Genomic DNA, 14,391 nt, shown 5'->3' with positions numbered 1-14,391 from the left:
CAAGGGAACTATACTTGTCCAGGATCCTACGTGGTCCAGCATGTTTTAGATATTGTATAGTAAGTCAGATGTTTTCATGAAATGTTGCTTGATGCATATAGAACTTGGGAGTTTCTTTGAAGATTTGTCTTAGCTATGCCCCCGCTTTTGTAGGTAGGTATATTAATACAAGTTGCGTTCTCTCACAATCTCACTACATAGTCCTCTAGATATCAGAGTGCATGTGCTTTCTGGTGGCTGTTAAAGATACTTTTCCTCCCTATATTACTCTAGTCAAGAGTGTGGGAGGTAACTGAACTTTTTAGAAAGTTTTGGGTTCAGAATCCTTTGGAGTATGTATTTTGACTTTTTTTAAAAACTGTTTTTCTGCTATAAATAAATAAATCTCAACTTGACTGATTACCTGGTGGAAACAAACAAGCAAAAATATATTAACCAAGTTGAAAAAATGATACATCTGATCTCTTCTCATATGTTTCACTTGTGAGCTGTGCAGGAGAGAGAGAGTTAATACGAACCAGAAAATGTTGCAAATTTTAGTATTGAAGTGATACCTAGTACATCTTAAAAAATACACACACAATGACTTATGGCCATTACATGAGCAAGTTATGCCAATGTCATAACATACAAAATCGCTTCATTTGAGTTAATTATCTACCTGGCAAACGCATGCACTCAGATAATTTTGCTACAGGATTATTGTCCTAGTTCAGGGGTGGGCAAACTATGACCCACGGGCCAGATCTGGCCCCTCAGGGCTTTGCACCTGGCCCGCACCACTGCCAGCACCATGTCCCTGCGGGGGGCAGAGGGCTCCATGCATTGCCCTTGCCTCCAGGCACCGCCCCCACAGTTCCCATTGGCCGGGAATGGAACCGTGGCCAATGGGAGCTTTCGGGGGAGGTACCTGGAGGCATAGCAAGGGTAGCACATGCAGAGCCCTCTGCGCCCCCGTCCCCCAGGGGCCACAGCGCTTCCTGGAGTGGTGTGGGGCTGGGGACAGGGCAGGCATGCAGGGACCCTGCCCTGGCCCCAGTGCGTGCTGCTGCCACCCTGGAGCCACTTGAGGTAAGCGGGGCCGGAGCCAGAACCCCTCCTGTACTCCACCCCCCAACCCCTTGCCCTGAGCTTCCTGCTGCACCCCAACCCCCTGCCCTGAGCCCCTTTGTACACCCCACCCCTCCTCTGCTCCAATCCCTTGCTCTGAGCCCCTTCCTGCACACCGCACCCCAATCCCCTGCCCTGGCCCTGCACACTATTTCCCCACCCAGATGTGGCCCTTGGTCCAAAAAGTTTGCCCTCCCCTGTCCTAGTTGCTACAGGGTAAAATTTTCAAAAATGCTGGTCACTTTTGAAAATGGGATTTAAGTGTTTGAAAATGTTACCCATAAGCTTCAGAAGGTAGCTGTGTAGATGAAGGAATAGATTTCTGACGAACGCATTTCTTCATAGGCAAAAAAAGCTGGATTTTAAACAGCAATTAAGAAATATGAAGATCCAAGTTATGATGCTTTAAAGTCACTAATGTGGAAACAGGGCTGGCTCCAGGCACCATCAAAGGAAGCAGGTGCTTGGGGCGGCCAATGGAAAGGGGTGGCATGTCTGGGTCTTCGGTGGCGGGTCCCTCAGTCCCTCTTGGAACGAAGGACCTGCCGCTGAATTGCTGCCAAAGAATGAAGCGGCGCGGTAGGGCTGCTGCTGATTGCGGCTTTCCCCCCCGCCCCACACTTGGGTGGCAAAAAAGCTGGAGCTGGCCCTGTGTGGAAATGAGGTGCAATGCCTGGCTTGCCTGAAATTAACGCCACCTCTGTTTTTAAGGGACTTGAGGTACCTACCCATGTCTTACCAAACTTGATTTGGCAGCTGGCTTTTAAATTCTTGAGATTGAACCAAACTAGCTATGGCTGGGATCACTGACAACAATGAAACATGATGCATCCTTTTCCCACCAGTCTCCAAATGAGTCATGGCTTCCTTCTTGTCTTCAGCAGTGTCTAGTTTTGTTTTGTTTGGCCTACTGATGTGAATCAACTTTCTACTTAGTTTTTCTTGTGTAGCATAGCTGCTGCCTAAAGAGATGGTGATAAATAGAGCAGATTACTGTACATGGGCATAGAAAGAGAACTTGAAATCAAGTCTGTTTCAAAAAATTACTTACAAGTTATTCTAGGTGCTACACCTCCCTGGTTTTTCCTCTCCTTTGTGACTTACAATCACATTTTCCTGGCATTTATAAAAATGTTTTCTGCCTGTTGTATGAAAGACCAGCACAAACAGGGATACTGACTACAGTGTGTGCTATCAAATGTACAGAGCAAACTGACAAGTAGATTGACAGGAAATTTTCCTCTAGTTTGAGCAATGTGATGGACTAGATAAACGTTCAGACTGAAGGGTGTGTGAAGTTACCAGTTTCCCTTTTAAACAAGACACAACTAGAGCTGATTTTTATCTTCCTTCCGAAATGTTATTCTCTGCCATAATCTGGAGAGGAGGCATTCTGGGGAGAGGGCACTGAAGCCTGAGCTGTGTTTTCTGGCCATTTTTAAAATGCTGTGTAGCTTTGAGTGCTAGGGATTCTTGTAGTGCATTTTTCTTGTTCAAAAGTGTCTGCCTCAAAATACCTAGTACTGTCTGTTGTACTCTGTCGCTAAAGTCCAGTTGGCCCTGGCTGTGGAACAGAAAGGTGGTAATCCGTTCTAGTGCACAGAGAGAGTGCATTTGGCCAGAATTTTGAGTGGTGCTGTCCCATGTGTGGCGGGAAGAGGGGAGGGTGTTGGTACAGACCTAGCGGAGCTGTTGGAATCCAACATCTTGACTCTCCAGTTTTTCTTCTGCGGTTCTCCAGGTGCAAGTCGAACACTTTCGTGCAGAAGAGTTGACGACATGTGCTGGAGTAACAAGTCCCAAAGTTGTCCCTTTGTATGGAGCCGTGAAGGAAGGTCCTTGGGTTACTATCTTCATGGAGCTAATGGAGGGTAAGGAAGATGGAAGCACCCTTGTAACCGTCAAACGAAGTGGGCATTGATGTCCTCATTGTCCCTCTTCTCTTCTCCCCCCCCCCCCCCCCCAGCCACCATTTTAGATGTTTTTATCCCTTTGGCATTCTGGATTTTCTCTGGAGTTGATTTCTTGGGGGAGGGGGGTTGGCGGTGGTGGCAGGTCATAGAAATGAACATCTATTTTGAGTGATCCTCTCACTTCTGGATTTATAGTTCTAAAACTAGAAAGCCAATAGAATTCCTCCAAGCCTATAACTAAAGCAAGCACCTGTCTGCTTTGATGCTACAGTGTTTGCTACTGAGACCAAAGCTGTGAAGTGAATCTCTCTGATCTCATGCAATACACTGGTATGGAGCAGGGAGTATGTGTTGAACCTTATACTTCCCTTGCACACGGCTCCTCTTCTCAACCAGGGGCCACAGAAAGCACAGCCTCTTCAGGGCTCAGTTGATGACCAGAGGGGACTGGATGGGGTTGGTCCTGTCAGATTGATGATTGGTTGCTGTGAGGCCACTGAGTTATGTGAGACCAAAGTAAGGAACTTGAAAAATTTAGGTTACCTTGGACAGCAAGAACTCTGGGAATAAATAACAGGAACTTTCCTATTTGTGGGAGACAAATGTCACCCCTCTGATCTTACGGCTTTCTCTGGCCCTAGCAGAAAGGGAGGAGTGTTGAAGCTTCTGAGGAATACTGGACAGATACAAGACTGAAATGTGTGCACTCTGAATTCTCTCATAGGTGGCTCACTAGGCCAGCTGATTAAACAAAGTGGCTACTTGCCAGAGGATCGAGCCCTCCGTTACCTGGGTCAAGCATTAGAGGGTCTGGAGTATCTTCATGCTCACCACATTCTGCATGGAGATGTCAAAGGTAGGGTTCCGTGTAAAGCCCCCTATTACTCCTCTTCCTCTTAACATCTGACAACAGGCTCCTCCTAATTCCAGATGGCTGCTGGGTGGCTCAGTGGGTTAGTGCACTAGCCTTTCAGGCGCTGCACATTCAGTTAGAAGTGGTGAGTATGGTAAGCTCAACTAATTCCTCTCTACCCCTCCGTCTGGCATGACTGCTTGGGGAGGCCCAGCCCTGGAGTAGAGGGGACTCTGCAGGCGGTGCATGGCATTATGCCTTGCTCTAGCTGCTGGTATCTGCTTACTTTTGTGAGCATGGGAAGAGTCCTAGCTTTGGGCTCAACAAGGACTTTGGCTCCTGGCTTTGGCTTCAGCTGCTTTTGCACAGGGCTGACCTCAATGACTAGGAAATTGATTTTACGCCTTTTCACTGGCAGCGGACAACGTGCTCTTATCCAGTGATGGAAGCCGGGCTCTCCTCTGCGACTTCGGCCACTCTGCTCGCCTTCATCCCGATGGCTTGGGGAAGTGCTTGGTGACAGGTAAGGTTCTGCCATGGTTCTCTATTGTCCCTTGGGGAGCCAAGTTGCTTTGTAAGCCGTAGCTCTGTGTGAAAGTTTTGGGCACCTGTGGGCTGCGTTTGGCTCCTGGATCACATTTTGATGACTTCTTAGTGCACACAGCAGGTCTGATGGCAATCTCTGAGTTTGACTTGTGTCCCTAGGGTGCTACATGCCTGGCACAGAGACTCACATGGCTCCAGAGGTAGTAATGGGAAAACGCTGTGACTCAAAGGTGGATGTCTGGAGCAGCTGCTGCATGATGCTGCACATGCTCAATGGGTGTCATCCTTGGACCCGGTATTACAACCACCCTCTTTGCTTAAAGGTGAGTGACCAACGTATGCTGTGCCAGAAATCCAGAGTGACGAACAAACTCTGATTTATATCTAGCAAGCTGGAGTGAGCTACAGGGATAAAGCCTGAAAGGTGCGAATAGGGGACTAGAAGGTGGTGGTGGTGGTGGTCTTAATTTAGGAACCGCTTGCTTATGTTACTTGTGTGCAGGAACAAAATAGGGCCAACTAGCTTCTTCCTGTTTTTCCTGTGCTCATCATTGAGCTGCACGTTCGTAACTATTTGTCGAATGAATTGTTACCAGGCCTCTGATCCTGATTCCGTGCTTTTTAAGCCATGGCATCAAGAGACACAGATAAGTGGTGGATGTGGCCAGCTTAGGGGAGAACTTGTCTCGTTTGGAAGCAGACTGGAATGCACGTTCATTCAGTTTAACCTCTTTCCCTTGCTGCTTTGTGTGATACAGATAGTCAAAGAGCCGCCTCCGTTGAGGGAAATCCCACCTTCCTGTAACCGTTCCACTGTCGAGATCATTAAAGCAGGGCTAGAGAAGGAGCCACTTAAAAGAGCTTCTGCGGCTGAGTTGAAGACTAAGGCTGACATAGCTCTGCAGGAGGGTAAGAACGTCCTGCTTCTAAGGTCATGCTCGTCAGGGGCGGCAGGTTATATGGGCTCGTGGTGCCCGAGCACCAGGAATATTCAAGGCTGGGGGCTGTGCTCCACCAATATTTGGAGCTGGGTTTCTCCTCCGGCCCTGCCTGGAGCGGGCCCTGCCCCCCGCCTCAGAGTTTCCCTGCCTGAAAAAAACCAGCCCCTGTCCCTCCCTTGCTTGTGCTGCCGGCATCCTGCCACCACTTCTGCCTAAGGCTATAAACAGCAGCGGGGCAGACTGTTAGAGCACCTCAGGGGGGGAGGAGGCATGCATGTGCTTGGGAGCCCCCTCTCCCGTCCCCTAGCACCCACCTGGAGGAGACGCCGGGGGACTTCCGGCCAGGAGATGGACATCTGGGGTGGACCTCACTCACCTGAGCAGCTGCTGGGGCTTTGGTGAGGTTTGACCCTGTGATCCACCCCTCCCCCCCGCAGCCCCCACTCCTGCCCCACGCTGGGCAAGGGGCAACCCCATCCCCAGTGAGGCTAGGGTGAGGAGCAGCAGGCTGCAGCAGGGGAGGAAGGAAGCCACCTGTGATGGTAGTCCCACCCCCCCAGCACCCACCCACCCACCACAGGGGAGATGGGGGCTTCCTAGACCTGAGCAGCTGGGGCTTAGGTGAGTTTTGAGACACCCTCCCCTCCCCCCCCAGCCACCACCCTACAGCCCCCACTCCTGCCCCACGCTGGGCAAGGGGCAGCCCCATCCCCAGTGAGGCTAGGGTGAGGGGCAGCAGCAGGGGAGGCCACATGTGATGGCAACCTCCCCCCTCGGTACCCACCATAGGGGAGGTGAGTGGGCTTTCTGGACCTGAGAGGTTCTAGGAGCATGTGCAGTGACCGTGGTGCAGAGTGAGTGTGCTGCCGGGCGGGGGAAAAGGAGGGGTTCCTCCCCTGGAGCTTGCTGCTGCCAGTGGTGGGGGTGGGGGGGGAGTCCTCTCTGGCCCTAGCCCTGGGGCAGCCCCCAGCACCCCAACCCTGAGCACCCTCCTGCACTGTGAACCCCTCATCCCCAGCCCCACCCCAGAGCCCTCACCTGAGGGGAAAAACATGCAACTTAAATTTGGTGGTCAGTTTGGAGTATCATTGTGTTTAGTATAATACTTGATTATTTTACACCCTTTAAAGTATATAACTAGTCGTATACAGGTGTTACGAATGTTAATGTTTTCTCTGAATACTGTCTGGGTGCCTCAGTTTCCCCTATGCATTTCTCAAGGATCTAGATGGTGGGATAAGGGGGTGTGATGCCATCTGCACAGAGAATGACCGAAACCCTGACTCAGGCAACTGATGGCTTGGGCTGCTCTCCTGCAAGGTGCCAACCGAAGATGTTTGTTCTCCAAGAGATCAGGTGGCCTCCTAATGCCTGGAAAAGAGACACAGGCCAGAGGAGGGAGTGTCAGTGCCTGTGCGGACTTCCGGGAAGCGCATGGTGTGGAAGGGGATGCTGAGATTCTTTGGAACTACTCCATACAAAGCCAGTCAGGACTCTGGGGGAGCCTCCTCTTTCTGAGCAGACTGTCTCCAGGGCAAGAAGCTTACACCTTCCTGGGTCTGACCTCGGAGCATTCAGCCCTTCCACACCGTGCGCTTTCCGCAGCGAGTCTGCCCAGGCAGATCCTGGGGCAACCAGAGGTCCCTGCACCCCAACTCTGCAGTCAGACGTGACTCTCAGCCAGCCAGTAAAACAGAAGGATTATTAGACGACAGGAACACAGTCTAAAACAGAGCTTGCAGGTACAGAAAACAGGACCCCTCAGTCAGGTCCATCTTCGGGGGTGGGGAGCCCAGACCCAAGTTCTTGGCCTCTCCCTATTTCCCCAGCCAGCTCAAAACTGACACTCCCTCCTCTGGCCTTTGTGTCTCTTCTGGACAAGGAGGCCACCTGATCTTTGTCCCCAACACCTTCAGTTGGCACCTTGCAGGGGAAACTGACGCACCCACACAATATTCAGAGAAAACATTAAGAACATTCCCACTTTGTCACAACAGGTGCTACAAAATATAATACCGTATATTGAAGCAGGCAAGTGCTGCTTCTGACTTTCCACTTTTAATTGACCCTTGTAATCTTGTGGTGCCAATGCGTTGTAGCTTCATTTTATATCGGCTTACAGGGCAGGAGCAGGGGGGCACCACCATTTTGGGCACTACCAAAAATTATACAAACCTGCCGCCTATGATGCTCGTTCATTACTAAGTACAACGGGTAAGAAACCAGCCACTCCTGGAACATGCTGCTTGCGATGCAAAGCCTTCCCACATGCAAGTAATGTACAGAATGACTCCTGTTGATGCTGCCTTGCTGCTCCTCGTGTATGCGCAAAACACTTACGTCCCATGGGGTTGGACGGGGGCCTCTAGATTACCCTGTTTGTATAAATCACCAAGAAAGGAGTCATGATAGCACTATTTTGAGCACCGTCATGCGCTCTTGCATCCCTCTTCATTGTTGGAAGCAGATGTTGGGCTCTCTGTGAGGCTAATGTTAGCACGAGCCAAGGCTGTGGTAGACAAACCGAGAGCCCCATGTGTCTGCCACTATCCAACGGCAAACAGCTGGTGTTTGGTATATAGCAAATCTGAAAATAGTGTTTGTCACATCCCTAAATAAAACCTGTCCATATGCTAATGTTCCTTCTTTGAGACTCTCATCGATCCCCTGGAGAGTTTGTAATCTGCCAGGAACTGATTTACAGGAAAGTTACAGGCTTCATCTTTTGAAGCCCTTGGGTATTCCACAGCAAGATACAGTGCTGCCCGCTTGAGAAGCATGCTGCATTTCTCTAGAACAGTCCTGTATGTGCCTTTGTTTTGTAGTGGGAGATGTGAAGAACCCCTGGAGAGAATACAGAGAACCTAGATGCTTATCTTTGGATGAAAAAAACAATCCGCACACCTCCCTGTCCCCAACAGTCAGCCTGATTTCTGAGACTCTGGCTAGCCCTGGGTCAGCTCCTTGCCTATCCCAAAGCCTGCAGCCACCATCTCTGGAGCTGACCGAGAAGACTGGGGTAACTCCTTGGAATCTGTGCAAGGAGTTACCTAGGGTCTGTGAGCCACTTTCCCTCTCCTCCCTGGCTCCTGTCCCCACCAAGAGCAGCAGCTCCACGGAACGGGCAACAACTATCTCGGAACAGGAGCTTCAGCAGCTGGAAATAGGTAACCTGGAGACTGGCTCTCTACTGTTAACAGAGCTTGGGGTGTGATGCTGCTGCTCCTGTTTTCTGGCTTTCGTTAGAGTCGCTCTCTTTGGTGCCCAGAAATGGCCCTTTTCCAAGAACAGGGAAAACTCCATTTGTTACACCTCCAAAATTATCAAGATGAGTGGTTCTCAGTCACTAATGTGCATCAGAACTGGTGTTGTGGGATTCTGAGACTGATGCTTCTAGGTTCCCTGGCCTCCTGAAGGGCCTTGCCGCTTCTCAGCCCCGTTCAGTTGCAGAGCCTAACCTCTACTGAAAATTTGCACATGCCCCAGATAGAGTGTGGGCTCTAACTTGTGGAGACCTTCTGGCTGCATCAAACCCCATTCTTATGTTGGATGAAGCATAATTGATGGGAACTGTGGGAAAAACTGACTAGTGCAGCCAAGATCTGTCTGGTAAACTGGTGAACTTCCTGGAGAAGTAAATGTGGGAAGTGCATCTCCTGTGTCCAGCGGCCAAGTAGCTTGATTTCCAGTGTCTCGGAAAGTTCAGCAGGAGCACTTGTCAAGTTTGTCCTTTCCATTGCCCAGAATAACACTAATATGCTCTCTCCTGATGTAGACAGGCATCTTCTTTCACTTAATGAATGAGCTGGAAAGCTGCAGGAATAGTATTTGAATAATCTGAAGTCCTTAAATATAACACAATCTTGGCAAGTTCCTGTCAGATGCAGTAGGGCACTATTAATGCATAATGCTCCTCTCTAGTAGATAAGGAAATTCTGTTTGATATTTGCTTGATACCACAAAGTGGGGATTAGCATTTGTGGGGCCCTGTGCTCAGATCATTAGCCCAGTATTCCTGCAGCCTTATGAGCGCTGGATACTTCAGGGCAAGGGATTACAGGGACTAGGACCTGTCTTGAATTCCAGCTTGGCTACGAGTTCTCTAGACACAAAGCAGGAGGATCCGGGGTGGGTGTCTTGTGATCAGAGTACTGAGCTGGACTGCTGGGTGCCATTCCTGGCTCTTGGCTTGGCAAGTGATGTGTAAGTCATTTCCCTGCTCTGTGCCTAAGTTTCCACCCCCTTTACAGTGGGCACAATAGTACCTACCTCCCAGGGAAGTTGAGGGTAATGTAATGTGATATTTGTAAAGAGCTTGTGTTTCTTTACTTTAAACCCTGAAGGAAGGGTACTATTTATTAATTACAGCAAAAGGGAGAGGGGTCGGGGAGGCGTGGGATCAGAACAATTGCAAATCTCTCTCCATTTCCTCTCCCTTTTGCTTTTAGAGTTGTTTTTGAACAGTCTGTCGCAGCCGTACTCTCTGGAGGAGCAGGAGCAAATGCTCTCATGTCTCAGCATTGACAGCCCGCTCATGTCTGATGCCAGTGAGAAGGTGAATAAACAACCACACAGCACCACTGCTGGGATCTATGAGAGGCATCTGCCTCCTGATGTAAAACAGGAGGTACAGTGTCTCCAGCAGTGGAGACATAGCTGTACGGCCCCTGGCAGATGTGCTGCCTTTACTGTTACCTCTGGGTCAATCTGTGGGTGGCCTAGGGCCTGTTCTGTGGAGGGGATTCTCCCTTCTTTGGACACAGGAAGGTGGGTGCTGGTGAAATGTTCTTCAGCATGCTCGCACTATGGTTTAATAGTAACAATCCTACGGTGCTGTACTGGCAAATTGCATGGCCCTTATATATGCAGCATCAGGGAAGTGAGCTGTGTGTGCGGTTACTTTTTCAGAACTCTCTGAAGGCCTCTCAGAGCCTGAGGGACACCATGAGCTCTGGGGTTCACTCCTGGAACAGCCAGACCGATGGACAGAGCTTCAGCTGGAACAACCTGCTGTATCGCAGTCGGCACACAGACACCCCCAGCTATTTCAATGGTGAGTCTATTTGGGTCTCCAAATCTCGATGTAAATGGGCTGGACACAGCTACTCCATATCTAGATGGGGAGGGGGTGATTCAGTAGCCACTGTGCATGAGTAGCAGTTTTTTCCAAGTTTTCTCTCCCCGTTGGAACAAAGGAACCATCCCCGGGAGGTGGGAGAGGGTCTTGCTAAGCCTGTGACATTTCATCTGGTAAAAAGCACACGAGTGTCAGAGAGGCTGTGCCCACAGCTCCTGGTGAGTTCATGGGGTGCCCCGGCCCTTGATGAGCGAGGCAGCCAGAGGAAAAACTGCTGAATGCCTGGCTTCAAGGGGTGCGGGTCTGTGCCTCGGACGCGTTTTCAGTGCCTCTGGGCTCTTGGACTGGGCGCATGAGACACTTAGTGGGAAAAACCCGTACCTCAGGCTCCTACCAGGGCATTGGACGCTGACTGATCTCCTTTAGAACAACTCGTACATTGGTGGAGTTAGTCTCGTGTTCCAAGCCTGCAGTAGAAGTAAATGACTCTCTGTTTCAGGAGTGAAAATCCAGATCCAGTTGCTAAGTGGAGAAAATCTTCATATCCGAGAGTTCCACAGGACCAAGGTGGGAGAGGTTGCTACTGGGATAAGCAGCCAGGTGAGGAGCGGGCAGAAGGCTGTGGTTCAGACGGGGGCTGCTGGGCCATCGCATGCTGGAGGGCAGCTAGTGGTGGCTTGGGGGTTAATGAGCTAGGCCACTTACACACCCTCTTGACTTAGGTGTAGTGCTCTTAGACAGACAGTGCTGAGAGAGGGTTGAGTTGTTCTGACTTCTGGGCTCTTTCTCTCTGACTGGAAACGTTACTGGATTTCTAGGGAAATTAGAATCCTGCTCGCATGGAAGAGGCACGTAGTGAATGTCAGCTAGAGACAATGGCTGCACATAGGTTTATAATGGCCCTGAGGGAGTGTTGTCAACTTCCAGGGTAAATACTGGGCTGCCTCAGCTGGAGACTGCAAGGTGTGAGGGAAGGCAGGTACCAATATCACAGGATTGTGAGGCTGTTGATCTTAAAACGCTGTGACCTTCTCAGCATAAAGGGGCTGTAGAAGTGTAAAGGATTTGTACCGTTGGAGGTGTACCCGTTTGGGATAAGCCGTTCCCTTAAGGATCACAAAGCAAAGAGGTCCAGCTAAAGAGAAAAGGCCATAGGAGTCAAAACTAACCCAGCCACCCCAGTTAATCACTAGCTAGCAGTAGGCACTAAACTGTGTGTGGAAATCCAGCTGCAAGATAAATACCAACTATATTGGGCTTCTGAAATGGTCTATCACCGGGGGAGAATTAGGACATGATCCCTGCCAAGCATGAACCCCTTTCTCCTTGCACTTTCCGTTAATCAGAACGCTGTTAGCCAGCTAGAGCCTTGCTCTCCTGCACTGAGTGAGACTTGGATTGCCAAGTGCCACTCAGCTTTGTTTGCTCTGGTTCACAGATACCAGCCTCTGCGTTCAGCCTTGTTACAAAGGAAGGTCAACCTGTTCGCTATGACATGGAGGTTCCTGACGCTGGTATAGAGCTGCAGTGCACCCTTGCTCCTGACTGCAGTTCCGGTTGGACCTGGAGAGTCAAGCATGGTCAGCTGGAGAATAGACCATGAGGCTCTTGGTCGTGGAGGTCACTTCCTCATGTTGAAGCATGGAATTACAGAAGCCCACAACCAGCTTTGCCTGATAAGCGTCAAATGTAGCTATTGCTGTTTCCTACAGAACTAGGATTCAGGGTTCAGCTACTCCCTGCTTTAGTGCATCAACGCCTGGCTGCTTGGTCTGGATTCAGTCTCTAGGCAGGCGCTGTCTAGAGCGAGGGCTGTGGACATGCTGCGATTGAATGCAGCAGAGGAACAGGGCGGTGCTACTGTGCATCAGCACTTTCCAGGAGAGTGCTGGACACACCAATTGCTCACAACTCCGCCATGAAGTCAGTCGATGTTGCACTCGCTAGAGGAAGGAAGCTAGGGATCGTGAGTGTAGTAGTATGGTGGGTGAGGAGGTGGCAAGCTCCTTTCTTGGTGGGGGGGGAAGTTCTGTCTCTAAGTTTTGAATAGCATCACTGCCTTAAGATTAGAGCAGTGGAGGAAAATAGAAGCTGTAACTGGCTGGGTTTAAGGGTTGTGATCAAATCCTTGTGTTTCCGGTTTCCCTTCCCAGCAGCACTCTGTTTTTTGAGGTTGCAGCTTCTAATCAGGAAAGGAGTAGGGCTGCTTTCCATTCACCTCTGATTGCAACATCTCCTCTGTAGTTCTGCTCCACAGAGACCTTGCATTATCCCACTTTCATTATTGTAAACAATATGTATCAAGGAAGGGAATACATGGTCTGGAGGCTTGAGAGTTGAGCTCCTGGGTTCTGTTCCCAGCTTTGCCACTGATGTGCTGTGCCTTGACTAACCTTTTTGAGAGTCAGTTTGTCCATACGCTGGATAGAATACGGGTGGGAGGAATAGCAGCTAGATTTAACCCCTATGGAGCACGTCAACATCAGTGAATGACAGGTACTGCATAAGTCCTCTGTTAGAGCCATGGCTAAGTATCATAGATTAGATCATAGATTATTAGGGTTGGAAGGGACCTCAGGAGATCATCTAGTCCAACCCCCTGCTCAAAGCAGGATCAATCCCCAAATGGCCCCCTCAAGGATTGAACTCACAACCCTGGGTTTAGCAGGCCAATGCTCAAACCACTGAGCTATCCCTCCCCCCTGTACTGTAAGGAAGTAAGTAAGTCTGTCATTATCCCCATTTTACAGATCAGAAATCTGAGGCAAGAGCAAAGCAGTGACTTGGCCAAAACCACACTCTGAATGTATGGCAGAGCAGGGACTAGACGTTCCTGACTCAGCCAGTGCTTTGTCTACAGACCATGTTGCAAATTATAGTGAAACTTGCAAGTAATGCTGGGCTAAAGTACAGTTCTCCTGCGCCTTTATTAGAAGCTGCAAGCACATTAAGCCTCTAATCTCCAGTGGTCTCTTGCATGATTAACGTTTCTGGCTGTTACATGATCAAAAATCCTGAATCAGAAAATCAAAGCTCTTGAAAATGTGAATTCCAAGATGAGTGGAACTTTCGTATCACTACACTGGTGCTCAGTGTAGTGATATTTCTATACTTGTTTCATCCCAAAATACTTAAACTAGAGAGAGTATATATCTGTTGTAGCTGAAAGCAGCCAGCTTGGGCATCTAGCAGTAACTGGCTAGCAAATAACACAGGGCATTCCCACAGAGAGGGGAGACTTGCATTCCATTACACTTCTGTCGCCCTTTTTAAGAACGCAGCCCCGACGTAAACTAGGGAGCTGCAGTATTGCCTGTCACCCCAAAGGTTGCTTATGCCTAAGGCTCTGTGTTTGTCACGAAAGTGACTGATTCTGTGACTTCTACAATGGCTGGTGCGCCTGGCCTGGGGGCCACCTGAGCAGCTTGGGTAGCCCCTGGACCAGGCACACTGGCTGCTGCTGGGGCAGTCTCAGGCCCCCCTGTCCCCCAGCAGCAGGAGTTCGGGTGTGGGGGGTGCTCCCTGGAAAGGCAACAGCAACTCCCCTCCGTCCGCTTCTATCTCCACATGCTGCCTCCACCTGCAGGCCAATGGGAGCTGTAGAACCCAGGGCTTGGGGTGGAGCGGAGGCAGCACATGGAGCCAGGAGCTGGGTAGGGAGCCCTCCTGAGCCGAGCCGAGCTGTGCTTCCCTCCACTCACCCCCGTTGTAGTCAGGGGTAGATAGTAAAAGTCATGGACAGGTCACGGGCCTGAATTTTTGTTTACTGCCTATGACCTGTCCATGGCTTTTACTAAAAATATCTGTGACTCAGCCGTACCCTTACTCATGCCTACTGTTCTGTCACTTAGCCCTGGCCTACACTTGAGGGGGGGATTGATCTAAGTTAAGCAACTTCAGCTACGTGAATAACGTGGCTGAAGTCGATGTACTTAATCTACTTACCGTGGT

The 14,391-nt window shown here is 50.0% G+C and overlaps 1 protein-coding gene across 2 annotated transcripts in view; it reads left to right on the top strand.

Moving 5' to 3' along the window:
- MAP3K14 (mitogen-activated protein kinase kinase kinase 14) overlaps positions 1 to 14,103 on the top strand; it is a 28,458-nt gene extending 14,355 nt beyond the window's left edge. For both annotated transcript variants that reach the window (XM_044999553.1, XM_044999554.1), the window contains exons 7-16: positions 2,852 to 2,981; positions 3,748 to 3,879; positions 4,295 to 4,399; positions 4,582 to 4,745; positions 5,181 to 5,331; positions 8,189 to 8,530; positions 9,812 to 9,918; positions 10,272 to 10,416; positions 10,940 to 11,040; positions 11,879 to 14,103. In XM_044999553.1, the coding sequence (XP_044855488.1) occupies positions 2,852 to 2,981; positions 3,748 to 3,879; positions 4,295 to 4,399; positions 4,582 to 4,745; positions 5,181 to 5,331; positions 8,189 to 8,530; positions 9,812 to 9,918; positions 10,272 to 10,416; positions 10,940 to 11,040; positions 11,879 to 12,043 (1,542 nt within the window). In that variant the 3' untranslated portion in view covers positions 12,044 to 14,103. The remainder of the gene's footprint in view (positions 1 to 2,851; positions 2,982 to 3,747; positions 3,880 to 4,294; positions 4,400 to 4,581; positions 4,746 to 5,180; positions 5,332 to 8,188; positions 8,531 to 9,811; positions 9,919 to 10,271; positions 10,417 to 10,939; positions 11,041 to 11,878) is intronic.
- Positions 14,104 to 14,391: the final 288 nt, after the last annotated feature.

The sequence above is a fragment of the Mauremys mutica genome, chromosome 25, assembly GCF_020497125.1.
Source record: "Mauremys mutica isolate MM-2020 ecotype Southern chromosome 25, ASM2049712v1, whole genome shotgun sequence".
NCBI lineage: Eukaryota > Metazoa > Chordata > Testudines > Geoemydidae > Mauremys > Mauremys mutica.
The sequence above is the reverse complement of the archived record's forward strand: the minus strand, read 5'-3'. Positions and strand labels throughout refer to the sequence as shown.